The sequence below is a fragment of the Pteronotus mesoamericanus genome, unplaced genomic scaffold (genome assembly GCF_021234165.1).
Source record: "Pteronotus mesoamericanus isolate MK-2021 breed Mesoamerican mustached bat unplaced genomic scaffold, CSHL_Meso_final scaffold_636, whole genome shotgun sequence".
In the NCBI taxonomy this organism is placed as follows: Eukaryota; Metazoa; Chordata; class Mammalia; order Chiroptera; family Mormoopidae; genus Pteronotus; species Pteronotus mesoamericanus.
The window spans coordinates 66,020-79,955 of NW_026555324.1; the positions used below are offsets into that span (position 1 = coordinate 66,020).

Genomic DNA, 13,936 nt, shown 5'->3' on the forward strand with positions numbered 1-13,936 from the left:
TGTGTATGTGCTTGCACCAGAAACCAAATTCCAGGCTTTCCCCATGACTGGTGTTGGGGGCTGGTGCTCCCTTCACTCCGTATTACATTACTACCCAGCCTATCCATCATCCCCAGTGCCTTCTAATTTACTGCCGGGATAATGTTGATGGCAGTGACACAGAGGAAAGACACTGTGGGCTTGAAACAAAGCCACCGTGACGTAGATTTTCTGACAGGAACATAATCTTCTTGTCTTAACTGAGTGCCTCTTCTGTTCTAGGCCTTGATTTATGGTGGGGGGTCAGGCAGGGGAAACTAGGCCCCAAAGTCAGCCCGAGCCTGGAGTGGGGGGGCGCCTCCCTCGCATCTTGGGTTGTCAGGCTTGGCATCCCCGGGACCTGGCTGTGCCCCCCTGAAGGCTCTGTACTCGCGCCACATGGGGCCATGCCCTAGTGGGGAGAAGGGGAGTGTGCAATTTGGTGGTGGAGGAGAAGTGAGATAGTGCTTTCCAGGGTCAGCTCAAATAGAATAAAGAAATCAGTAATTGCGTTTAAAAAAAAAATGGAAGCTCTAAGTCCTATGGCAGAAGCCGGCCCAGAGAATCTTGACCGTAGATGGGGTGGCTGGGACCTTGGGGATATGTGAGTGTTCTCTCCCCCCACCTCCTGCTGCATGCTTCATTCCCCGCACATAGCTGTCACTTGGACAGGAATTTAAAAATATAACTTAATGCACACTGACTTCCCTTGATTGGTGCAATTCATTATTTGAAAAGAAAAATATCTTAGTGTTCTTAAGAGCTGGCTTTTCTCCAGGCTGTGTCAGTTTTGATTGATTTTTGACTCTCTGGTTGGCTTCTGGAAGTCTCCCCCTCCCATCCCTCGCCTTTCTGCTACCCATTCTCCCCCAACCAGGGTTTGACGTCTCACTGGTGCTTAAACAAATCCAGTGATTTCTGCTCGTCTCTCGGGGAATAAGTAAAGATCAGCAGGCCTGAGAACTCTGACAAATCAACAATAAAAAGATGAACCACGAGATAAATAGGGGAGGGTGAAGTCTTGGACAGATTTTGTACAAGGAGATATATGCACAGACCAACATGGTGTGACTTTCTGTGGATTTCAGAGACAGGTGACCAAAGCCAAGAGGGATCCCACTGTGCATGCCCAGATACTGAGTGGGGAGGAGAGTGAACTCTCACTCACAGCTGGTGGGGGTGCAGACGGGCAACCTGTGTGGAAAAGCAGTTGGCAGTTTCTTGGGGATGTATGTGGCTGTGCACCTGCCCTGAGAACCTGAGGCCTTCCCTTTTGTATCTGCTTATTCAGAAGAAATGCACACTATGTCTGCGAGAAGACTGGCCCACAAGCATTCCCAGCAGCTCTCTTCACCAAAGTCCCAGTCTGTCCACAGGAGAATAAGTACTAGTGACACATTCCCACCACAGAATTCCTTTTAGGAACAAAAGAGAGAAAGACTGATATGTACATGGGTTGAATGAATCTCGAAGAGCAAAGAGGCCAAACAGAAGTACAGACTGTTTAATTCTGTTTACATGAACCCCTGCAAAGGAATGTAATCCGTGGTGTCAGAAAGCACACTGACTTGAGTGGTACCGGGGTTCTTCAGTTCCCAGGGTACATGAAACGGTCTGTTTCTGTCTGGAGTGGTGGTTACTCAGACTCTGCACAACCTGTGTTCTGTGCCTTCTACTGACTGTTAATCAAAGACAAAACAGGCCTACCCGACTTCAGAGAGTTGCTCCGCTGCCACCAGCCTCAGCTTCCACCACTGCGGATGGGGCCGACAGCCCCACTGCACCAGTCCCGCAAAGTGGCAATGATACGCCCTATTGTTTGCGGTCTGGCTTTGGGCACAGTCGTCTCTTGGAGTGCTTGGTTGATGGGTTGGTGGCAGAGTGGCAGGGGGTAGTCAGTGTGGTCATGGGTTGTGTTCCCTCCCTGGATTGGGGGACTGAGGATGTGGCGCCCACTTTTTCCTCCAGGCTTTCAGGTGGTAGTTTCAGAAGCATCAGTCTGGAGTCACTGTGGGCCCCACTCCGTCACTCATGCCCAGCTCCTGGGTTTGGAGTCTCTGTTTTGGTGTCTGGTTGTCCAGACCATTTGACTGGGTCTAGAAACATCAGCTCTCTCTTCAAAGATCTGACCTTGACGCTGTTTCCCTGCACGTGCTGTTGTGCTTCTTCATTCTCTTTGAACTCATCTGAAAAGTCCTCCTCTTGGAATAGAGAGGACAGATTCTGTGCTTATGTTGGGAAGGGGACTTAGGTTGCAGGTCACTGCACTGTGCGCATCCCCTATCCTGCGCTCAGAGGTTCTGCAGCTGCTGTCAGTGCTGTTTGTCCCCTGATGTATGGGAACATCCCACAGTGGACAGGAAGTGTGACACAGCCACCTTCCTTCAAAACAGGAGACCCCCTCCCATCACCAAAAATAAGTGCCTAGAATGGTAGCATCCAGAAGTCCTTCTGTATCTGCAGTTCACCCCTCTGAGGAGTGCTAACTGTGTCCGTCACCGCAGGGCTCCGGCTGGGCTGAGGTGAGCATGGGCTGGTAGTGAGCGCTTGACCTGTCCGCCGCCATACCTACTTTATCAGCCATGTGGGAAGTTCACTGAAGTCTGTGAAGTTAGGTAGAGTCACCTTTCACTTGGCAGACCATTGGCTTTTTGAAGTCAGGGCTCCCTGGCACGTCTTGGGAACTCCTTGAGTCCGCATCCCCTTTCTGTGTTCCTTGATGGCTCCAGGTAACCTTTTCCACCAGCCTGCCCCTGCCCTGGGCCAGGAGTGGCTTCTGGCCCACGAGCCACACTCAGGCTCCTTTTCCTTCTAATTCTGGGTGTCGGCCTCTCCTGTCAGCCTCCCCTCACCTGTCGGACTTTCCTTCCTCAGATCACGCAGGAGGCGGGGGAGTTCATGATCACCTTTCCCTATGGCTACCATGCTGGCTTCAATCATGGATTCAACTGTGCAGAATCGACCAATTTTGCTACCCTGCGGTGGATTGATTACGGCAAGGTGGCCACTCAGGTAAGTGCCCTCAGACACAGTAAAAGACTCTGAAAAGGGGGCTGGCCCCTCGCAGGTGGCTCTCTTGGACCCAGGCCACTGCAGTGGCTGGGGGCCTGAACTTTCCTTCTGGATTTGTTTCTGGGATCTCAGTGAACTTGTCCCCAGAGCATTTGTCACCTGGGTGAACGGGGACAAGGCCTGAGTGGGGTGGGCGTATGTGAGGTAGATAGGGCCTGGGCAGGCCTGGGGTCAGGGGCCCCCCATCTCCTGGGGGAACCCCGGCATGGCAGACCCTGCGCTCTCTGGGCCCGAGGGCCGCCTGCTATGTCGCCATCCCAGGAGGATACCGAACAGTAAGGAGACGCCTTTGATTTTTTTCCCCCGTAATTTACCATTCCTGGTCTCCAAGGGCTATTATCAGCCAAAAGATGTGGCATCTGAACTGAGTGCTTGCTCTCAAATTCCCCCAGCTCTGAGTGCACCTGGCTTTGTGGTTTCGATTGACAGCGTGGAGGGTGCTGTGGCAAGTCTGTGGAGCTGTTGGGAGTGGGGCTGGGTCGTGCCTGCCTCGTCTCCTTCCTCTTGCTTATCTACCCCTGGTGGCTTTGGAGCTCCAGGTGACAGGATATACACAGGGCTCATGACCTGCAGGCCTACCCAGTCAGGTGGGGGATGATAGAGCCTTGGGGGAAGCAGCAGGAAAGAGGACTGTCGGGCCAGCAGGAGACCCAGCCCTTTCTCCGTGGCCAGTACCAGGGCCCTCCTCCTAGGACTGCCATTGTGGCCGGTGATGCCTGTCTCATCTGCTGCGGAGGAAGACTTCTCCCATCAGGCTGGCCTCCGGCCTATCTGCCTTGTTCCCAGTCAGGACCCAAGGTCAGAACAGATGGTGGGGTCACTGGGGAGGGAGTACACCTGGAACCCAGACCCCAACTCATGTAGCATTTTCTAGACCTCAGACCTTTACAAAGGGGCTTAGACCGCGTGATATTCAATATGGTGGCCACTGGCTACACGCAGGTGTCATGGCCTTGAGAAGTGGCTCTGTTGCATGGAGATGAGTTGTGAGTGTAAACACACAGTGTCTAAGATCCAGGTGTGATAAAGAACATAACATACTCACCAAAAATCCAATTATATTGGCCATGTAGCCTGATATTTTTGCATAGCTTGGTTATACAAATTATACCATGAAGTGAATGTCACCTGTTTGTTTTTACTTTTTGAATGTGGTGACTAGAAACATTAAGATTACAAAGGTGGCTTGCATTGTATTTCTGTGGGGCAGTGCTCTTCTAGACGAATTGGCTAGCCTTTATTTCTCTAATTATCTCTTTCCTCTGGCTCTACTATTTCAGCACAGTTTAGAAAAGGAAATGGGTTTTGTAGCAAGGAAGATGGGAGAGGTGCTCCCAGGATTTAAAAGCTTAAAAGCATTGGGCTTTTTATACTTAATTCAGGAAATCGTGGTGGGAACAGGCAGAGACTCTGATTGTCACTAAAAGAGGAGATGTGAACGTCAGGATTCGCCTGTTTGATCTGAAGGAGTAAATACCCGGGGCGTGTGGTTTTGTTGTTTGCATTAGGCAGGAGCACCATGGATGGTAAGACTCAAGGCAGAGAGAATCCTCAGAGCCTGCATGTGCTGCGCCCTCCTGCCGCAATGGGACTGAGATGGAGCTGTGAGCCCAGGGCCAGGCTTGTCCTGGAGTGGCTGTCAGAGCTGAAACTGAGCAGGCCAGTGGGGACTGCCCAGATATTAAAAGCTATTTTGGGTTCTGCTTGTGTTCACAAACAAGTGACATTTGGAAAGTACAGAGCCTTAGATTGGGCCTCCACGCTTACATAGCCAGGCGGCGTAGCGTGAAATTACTGAACAAGTGGAGTGTGGTGCTCAGAGTAAAGCTAGGGTTCAAGACGGGCATCCGGGCATCACGTGGGACTCCCTCGAAGAGCTGGCTTGACTGCCCAGGCCCCTGCAGCAGGAAGGCAAGGGGTTCAGCCAGGGAGTGACCATTGGCTACTAGGCATCCATGTGTGGCAGTCCTGGATGTCACCTCTCAGGCTTTGAGGGGCTGAAGTGGGGCAGCAGTTCCTGACCCTTGCGAGCTCTGCTGCCCTCCTTAGTAGTCCAGACTGCAGAGACTGCTGAGGTGCCTGGCCTTGCAGATAACAAGCTGAGATGTATCAGGCGCAGGACCGTGGGATGGCTGGGCAGTCCTTCAGGTCAGCCAGCACTCAGAGACCTGCAGGTCCTCGGCCAGAGTTTAGAGCAGGAAGGCTCCCAGGACTCCCTTTCCTGGAAGCTACCCCAAGCTGCCCCAGTCCATCTGCGTTTTGGGGCCAGTTTCTTCTTGCACTTTCATCAGAACATAACCCAGGGGAGAATTTCCACTTTTCCAGATTTTAGGGACTAGTTTACTTGTTGGTTTGTTACCTTCTTGAAGCTCCTGCCCTCCTTTGGCCCTCTTCTGTCCTTCTACCTCATGCTGACACATTAAAAGCCAGACTCTCACACTTGGCCTGTGTGAGTTTCAGGTACCGTGTTCCAGAGCAGGGTCACAAACTGGCAGGCTGACTATTTTTGTACAGTCTGCAAATAGAATGATTTTTACATTTTTAAAGAGTTGGGAGGAGGGTCAAAAGAACATGCAACATGGCAATTAGATGAAACTCAAATTTCACCTTCATAAATAAAGGTTTTTTGGGTGCCCAGCCCTACCAGTATGTTGACCTGTTGTCCGCGGCTGCTTTCACCTGCATTGGTGGAGTTGACTAGTTGCAGCAGAGGCTGTCTGGCCCATAAAGTGGACAGTAGTTGCCACTTGGTGTGGGCCTTTTCTGCCAGCCCTGGCTCCAGCCGCCTAGGGCTGAGGAGTCACCTCCTGCACTTCCAGAGCCGAGGCCACTGCCTTGGGAGGTCCCGGGTGAGTCTGAGAGGGTGCCAGTAGCCGTGGTCACCCAGCTGGATATGGCAGTGCTGATGCCACAACCACCACCTGCAGGCCATCACTCACCCAACCTCCTGACTGCAGGACAGAGGGGCTTCCAGGTTCCGCAGGCTGTAAAATCCTGGAAAAGAGCTTACAGCCTGTCACCAGAGCCCCTCCGAGGGAGCGTTTCTGGGCCCCGGGCACAGCGGGAGGCTGCCCAGGGTGTTCTTTCTGTGCCCTCTCCCTGCAGCACACACAGAATGCTGACCAGCTTGGTTCATTGTCAAGGTGGGGTGGTGCTTCTGTCTCGGATGGTTTCCTTTCTGAGCCACTCTGCCAGCATTAGTGCTCGTTACCCGTCTGCGCGTGGGAGGAACACGCATGGCTGCCTGCACCTGCCGGGCTGCCCTGCTTGGCGCTCACCCATTGCGTCCCTGCCTCAGGGCGCCTGGGGACGTTGGGCCTGCCCCTGTCACGGTCTGCAACCTTTGGACCACCCTGAGCTTTTCTGTCTATAAAAGGGGACGCCCCTTCTTGAAGCTGCCTTAACATGAAATGGGAAAAGATATTCAAGAGCACTGTGTGTGGGACTCTGCGCTTGGCATGTCCCCAGTCCCTCAGGCTCTGGCTTGTTGGTCCAGTCTAAGGTTCCTCCTCACCACCATGAACGTTCAGGGCCATCCTGGGCACTGTGGGGGTTGAGCAGCATCCCTGGCCCCCATGCAATGCCAGGAGCACCCCCAGTTGTGACAACCATAGGTCTGCCCAGATGGGGCCCAGTGTCCTCTGGGGGAGAGTCAGCCCTTGTTGAGACCTCCTGTCCACCAATTTCCAGGTTTCCTCATTCTCTTTTTGGGCAGTGGGTGCTTGTCCAGCAGTTATATGTATGGACTGTCTATGCTGAGGTGTCATGAGCTCAGTGTGGTTTCTTTTCAGACTCCTGCTAAGGGCATTGTGTTTGGGGCTCCAGGTCTCCTCTTCCTACTGAAAGGCATTTTCTCTCCTGTATTCTGCAGCCATGGGGTTTGAAGCCACATAAGCAGGACAGATACCAGGTATTGCCAGAGATGTGAGACCTCACTTAACAGCCGGCCCCTCTGGGACCAGGGAGAGAGACACCCCCTCTTGGGTTTCATTAGTCTCATGTGCTTCTCTTCTCCAGAGTGGAGGCTGGGCCAACAGGAATTGTGGGAACAAACAAGGACTTCACAGAGTATTGACTTGCCTTCTCCCTAGGAACTGTTCCTCTTTGAGGAACTAGATGTTAGAGCAAGTGGCCTCTCCCATCTGGGGTTCCATTGATTTTTACCAACCTGCAAATCACTGTCCCCATGACCACCACCAGCGAATGGATGACATCCACCCTCAAGGGCCCACTGGCCGCAAGAGCAGGGGACAGGGGGCAGATGTTTAATTTCCTCTGGATGGAGGTTCCTTCAGCCAAATACTCAAACCCAGTACCCAGCAGCTCCTGAGAAAACCCACCCTAGTCGAAGCGTGGCCTGCCTTCCTCAGTTTCTGGACCACGAGTTCCCATCACTGCTTCATGTCTCAGGCTGTGGTGGAGCGTGGGTGGGGCCGGGCCTCCATCTGGAGAGCTGGGCGTCACCGGCAGTAAACAGCAAGGGCTCCGACATAATGACTCAGAACCAAGCCAGTCTGTTGGGTGAGCAGGGGGGCTTGAGACCCCAGAGGCGGAGGTAGAGATTACCAGATGATTTTTACAGCTTCAGGGAAGGGGTTGGGAACATCCAGCCAGCCTCATCCATCAGCTACAGAGACTTGAAACTGGCAAATACACATTGTTGAAAATTAGAGAGTAAGGCAAGTAGGAAGAAGGGGAAACAGACCTTCCATTGCTACCATCCACTCAGTCATGAGACAGAGTGAAGCTCTGACACTCGCTACGTGGATGGACCTTGGACACATGGTGCTCAGTGAGAGAAGCCAGACAGAAAAGTCCTCACAGTGTGTGATTCCATTTATGTGAAATGTCCAGAAAGGCACATCCACCCTTGAATTGTATTCTTTTCTTTTTAAGTTTCTTTTTTTTTTCCATTGTGATTCTTTTACAGTTGTCCCAATTTTTTCCCCCTCTGCCCTCCTCTGCCCTGCCCACCCTCTGTCCCCACAGTCAGTCCCCACACCATTGTCCATGTCCATGGGTCATTCATACATGTTCTTTGTGAACTGTATACTTTTGGTAGGTCAATTATAGCATATGTGAATTAACATCTCAATAAAACGATTAAGAAAATTCTACCACCCAGATTAGTTCTTATCATATTGAGATAAAGCTGTTTAAAAAAAAGTTATCATCTAGAACAGTTCTTATCAGACGAGAAAGATAACCCAGTATAAAAAATTGGCAAAAGATGCTCAAGCAGCTCACAAAAGGTCGGTTCACAGGGTGTAGGCATGCGTGCAGGTGCCTGTGCGCACCGAGCAGACCAGTGGGATCATTCCTTCTTACCCATGCAGTTGGGAAAGGTGTTTGGAACCAGGAAGCCCTGGGGCGGGGGGGTTGTGGGTGTGGAGCCCTGACTCCTTGGTGGGCTGCTGGTGGGCCCTAAGGGGCAGCCTCCGTGTGGTGTCTGCCATCAGTTGTATACGTGTCTCTTCTGGTGTAGCATTTCTCGCTTTCAACAAGTGCATGGTGGTTTCACACACAGGGATAGTCATTGGGTCATTAGTTATAGTAGTGGAAAATTTATGTCTGTGACCAGATTCGGTGAACCCATAGAATATTATGCAGCCACAAAAAGGGGTTCATTAGGTTTATTGGTGTAGAAAGATGGATATGGCACTTCAAATGAATGAACAGGTTTTGAACCATGAGATACAGTCTGATTTTGTGCATGGGGGATGGGAATAGGGGAATTTGCCCAAATATTGGTAGATGTTAGGTGTATGTGGTAGAATTTGGCATGCCTTTAAAATATACACTAATTCTTGATATGTTTTTCTTTTTCTGCAACTTTATTTTAAAAAGGCAAGTGTGGCTTTGCGGGGGTTGGAGTGATATTGGCCTTTCCCAGGCATTTCCCCCATAAACCCCTGCAGCCCCTTAAGGTGAAATGGTTTTGTCGTTATCAGAGTCATTAGCAGTTGTTTATTGGTTTATTTTTAAAATGGGAATAAAAGTCAAGCCAAAACCATGAGGACCTAATAGCAAGGCCAGCCATCGCTGCTCTGAGCCTGGTTTCCTTCACTCCCCATGCCCTGGCCTGGAGAGAGGGAAGCATAGAACATCTCACTCTGCACCCACTGAGCACCTACTGTGTGCTTAGGAGGGGGTCCCAAAATGACCTGGGACTGCCAGTGAGCAGGGAGTTGGTGAGAGTGCCAAGCCGCCAGTGGGCCCTGGGGGCCCAAGGATGCTGTGGGGCCTGAGGTCAGAGTAGGCTACGGGTGTGTGCCTGAACCAGCCACACTCATCACTGTGTGGGCACACGCTGCTGCTTTTGTTTTGTTTTCAGTGATCTTCTTCCTCAGCAACATCTCTTGGGTGGTAGCTTTCTCTCTGTCTGTCCCTGTCCCGCCCTCCCTCTCCCTCTTCCTCTCCCTCTTTGTCTCTCCCTCTCCAGCTTTACTGCTGTCAGTAACATGCATCAGTCCCTGACTTCGGGCCTCATGATCTTAGAAGGCCAGAGAGAGGGAAAGAGACTTTGCTACAGTCACAGCAGCAGGAAGACCAGACCCTGAACGCCCTTGACATTCCCCTGTTTCTCTGTCTGTCTCACCCCACTTGGAGGCCTGCGCCTGTGCTAGGCCCAAGAGACACCCTCCCTGCCCTAAGTGTCTACTAAGCCAACGGCCTCCTCCTGGTGGGTGTTTGGTGCTCGGCTGGGGTGTCTGGAGCAGCCTCTGGGGGTGGGGGTTGCTTGATTCAGAGAACAATTCCTGGCACATGCTCAGATGGCAGGCTTTGCAGTGGGATTACCAATAGGGAGATCAAAGGGATGCTTCAGTTTCACTCAGGGAAAATAAAATGTACACGTACCAGCTTTTTTAGGACTGAACTCAAATTAGTCCTACAAGGCTGCACGCCACGTTGGATTAGCTTAGCGTGTCCCCAGCTGCTTTCTAGGTGGGTGGTGCTGGGCGAAGCCTGACAAGACCTCTCCCCTCCATGGGCTCAGTGGCCGTGCTAAAGGAGTTGACTGCAGAATTAAACAGAGCGAGAGAGATTTAAAACCCAGCTTGCAAGGCCTGGAGCCTGGCTGCACTTAACTGGTTTTCTGACAGCTGTCTCGGCACCGCCTGCTGAGCACACAGCCTCCCTGGAAACGTGAGCTCCCCCCCCGCCGTCCCCCCACGGAGGCATCAAGCAGGGAGGGCTTCTGGAGGTGGCCCTCACTCCCTCCACTCTCGCACCCAGGGTGGGGTCCTCTCCTGAAATCCCAGCCTGAGGTACATCAACTTAATCACTTGTAAAATGTGAATCAAATTGTTTCTGCTGCCTCCAAGACTGTGTGCCTTCTATTTGGTAATGATGCTGCCTGATCCAGGCTGTTAACATGGAGCCCCAAAGAGGGGGTGGGGGGGTGGAGACGGGTGGAGGAGGCCGGAACGGGCCTGCATCCTGAACCTCCAGGATCCAAGTTGCCTGCCTTGCCCACCCACCTTTCTGCGCCTCCCTGACCCTCTGATTTATGGGTTGGGCAGCCAGATACACGGGGGCCACAGTAAATTGCCATGTGAGATACATGTATTTTCCGCCTATTCCTTCCCTTGGAAATTCCTGCCACTGTCCCGGGTGGTTTGCTGAAGCCCGTTCCCTTGGAAGCTCAGGGCGTTATAACACCTGAAGTGGTGTATGGAGGGCTGGAGTTGAGGCTGTGGGGGAGCCCTGAGGCTGGTCTTGGAGCCAGCACCCTCTTCCCTGCTCAATTTGCTTTTGGAAATGCACTCTGTGTTCTGGAGCGACCACTGAGAGCAGGTGAGATCCACTGAAGAAGGACGGGTCTCAGGCAGGGGCTCCCCTTGGCACTGTGACAGCGGGTCCAGCTGTTCTCTGGGGCAGGCATCATGGGCTCTGGCGGGGGGGCAGGCGTTGAGCAGCATCCCTGGTTCCTGCCCACTCAGTGCAAGGACCAACCCCAGTGTGACAGCCACAGGTGTGCCCACATATTGCCTGGTGTCTCCTGGAAGCAGAGTTGCTCCAGGCAAGAGCTCTGATCTAGGAGGGTGGGTCTATGGCATGTTTTTTAGGCTTTCTTGCATTATTGCCACTCCCTCACCCAAACCCTTTTACACCGTGTTTTCCTAATTGCCCCTAGTTTTAACACCATAGACATGCTTTATGTTTGCTTATGTGCTGTTTGTATATCCGTGCTCTCTACACAAGCGGGAAAGGTTTTTCTGAGGATCAGTGCTGCCCCCAGTGAGAATGCACAGGAGGACTGGTCTGGCAGACTCCCTCACGATGCCCCACTGGCTGAGCATGGGCAGGACTGATTGCTTGGTGGGCTCCCCTGAGAAGCACCTTCGCTCCGGTCCAGAGGTTCTGAGGCCACAGAGGCCTGCTGCCCCTGCCCCACCCTGGAGGGGCTTGAGATGGCAGCCTGTGGTCTCCGCCTTTTTTTTCAGTGCCTCTCTCCCTGCCGTTGCTGTGGCTGGGAGGCTCAGGGCTTGCACCAGGCTCAGGCCAGGATCTGCAGGGGATTCCTGCTCCTCCCTATGCTTTCTCCTCTAGCACAGCCTCCACTGTGACAGGCTTCCCATTCGTCTAGGCAGGAACGCGTTGCAAAGAATCACAAATGTAATTGCAGCCCTCTCCCCTCGGTGAACACAGCAGCCTCTGTCTCGTCTTGCGTGCTCCCGTGGCTCTGTTAATTCTGTTCACGGCAGTTGAGTGTGTCCTGAAGAGCATCAGTGCCTGTCTGTGGTTCCTTGGGTTGATGCGCGGCGCTCTGACAGGCCTCCACTCTGCTCCTTGTTCTCCCTGGAACTTTGCAGCTCTCTTGTGGTGGGTGACAGATAGATGTCCCAACCTCCCGTTGGCCCCAGTCCCTCTCTGCCTCTAGTCCTGTCCCTGTGTCTGGGCTCATCCCCAGGTTACAGGCAGCTGTGTTCAGACTTCCCATTTGTTCAGAGGAAGGGCTTGAGAAGGCCATGCCATCCTCCCTGGGGTACGATTCGCTCATGTCAGTGGGTCTGCCCCTCCCCATCATCACAGCTTTGCTGCTTTTCCTGGTAGAAGTAGGAGTCTCTCCCCCTTGGCTGACATTGGGGCCAGGTCACTTTGTGGGGCCATCCTAGGCACTGTGGGGTATTGAGCAGCATCCCTGGTCCCCACTCACTTGATGCCAGGGGCACTCCCAGTCATGACAACCACAGATGTCCCAGACATTGCTCACTGTCCCCTGGGTACAGGGTCACTAGGTGAGATGCCTTGGACTAGCGAGGCTCCTCAATGGGTAAGTTCTCCCTTCTCCCTCCTCCTCTTTGCTGCCCAGGCCTCTGTTAGAACGGTTAGCTGGTGAGCTCTGGGGAACAGAGGCCACCTCTGGCGCAAAGGGAGGATTGAGGCCTTTCCTAGATGTGGGTGTGGGCTGGTTGGAGGCACTTCATGGGCAGATTGAGAATGCAGCCCCCTGTTCTGCCTCCTGCACTGGCCTCCACCCCCACCCACCTTCATGGGCTGTCTTGCTGAGGACAGAGTTTGTTTCTTGGCCTAAGTAAATGCTGTGGTGATGGGCAAGGTTTGTTACGAGGTCAGGCTGGACTGGCTCCCTTCGCAGTGGTGCGATGGAGCCTAGAGGAGAGGGAGACCGAGTCTCAGCAGGAGAAAGGAGAGCCCAGGGATGAAGAGGGGCCAAGGGCTGGTGCTGTGGCGCTGGGGCCTGGCTCTGTCCTCAGAGCAGGCAGGGACTGTCAAGTGTAGTGGAAAAACGCTTGGGAAGTGCCTGGCTCAGAGCTTCCTGGGTTTATTATTATTGTGATTGTCATTGTCATCTGTGCAGAAGGGATGGGAAGGCACTTCACAGATAGACAGGACCTTCTTGACTCTCCAGCCGTGGCCAGACGCCCCAGGACAGGGTGCAGGAGGAGAAAGGGGACAGGTCCTGAGGCCATGCCTGCAGACCCTGGCAAGGCCAGCAGTGGCACACAGATGAGGCTTTTTTCATGTAGAAGGGAAAAAAGGGTAGTATTGGGGCTCTGGCCTCCTGGTGTGCTGGTCAAAGGGTCTCAAGATCTTGCCTGGTCCTTGGCTGTTGGGTCCGGTTGGCTATCAGGAGTGGTGGGAAGCGGGCCCTGGGGCCAAGGACCAAGGGAGCCCCTGCCGGCCCCTAATTGTTTTGTTTATGAAGCACTTCTGAGAGCTTCCAGTGGATTTCCTAATGAACTGGTTTGTTGTGGCGTCTCTGCTGCAGTGCTGGTAATTACATCAGAAACAGGGGGCCTGCCTCTGTGAGCCCTCAGAGCAGATGCCACCCTCTCGGTGGGATTTCTAATCCCCATCTCTGAGTGGTTAACACTTTGTGGGCTGAAGGGCCAGGTTATATGCCCCCTACCCTTCACCCCAGTCAGTCTACGGGAAACGTGTCTGTCACCGTCATTGTTTGATACCCACTCAGCAATCATCGTGCAAGTCACTGCTCAGCAGCTGGAAGACGGAATGAGACTGACAGGGTACAGAGGAGGAGACGGCTGAGGGACAGGCTGCTGGAAAGACTTCTGACCCTACAGAAACTGCAAAGAGCAAAAGGGATATTGGGGCTGGGCAGCGATAGGCTGGCAAGTGCTGCTTGGAGGAGGGGAGGTTCCGGTTGGTGCTGCAATGAGGCCCTGCTGTGTTCGTGTCCTGGGGCCACTGTCACCAGCTGCCATGAACTGGGGAGCTGGGCAAGAGCAGTTTGTCCTCGCCCTCTGGACGGCAGGGCCATCCTCCCTCCAAGGGCTCCAGGGGAGGATCCCTCCTTCCTCTCCCAGCTTCTGGGGGTGTCCGGTAATCCTTGGTGTCCTTTGGCTTTTAGATACGTCTC

At 53.2% G+C, this 13,936-nt stretch overlaps 1 protein-coding gene across 2 annotated transcripts in view; it reads left to right on the top strand.

Moving 5' to 3' along the window:
• The window catches only part of KDM4B (lysine demethylase 4B), a 115,122-nt gene that overhangs the window by 59,775 nt on the left and 41,411 nt on the right, over positions 1–13,936 (top strand). For both annotated transcript variants that reach the window (XM_054562165.1, XM_054562164.1), the window contains one exon: positions 2,893–3,030. In XM_054562165.1, coding sequence (XP_054418140.1) covers positions 2,893–3,030 — 138 coding nt within the window. The remainder of the gene's footprint in view (positions 1–2,892; positions 3,031–13,936) is intronic.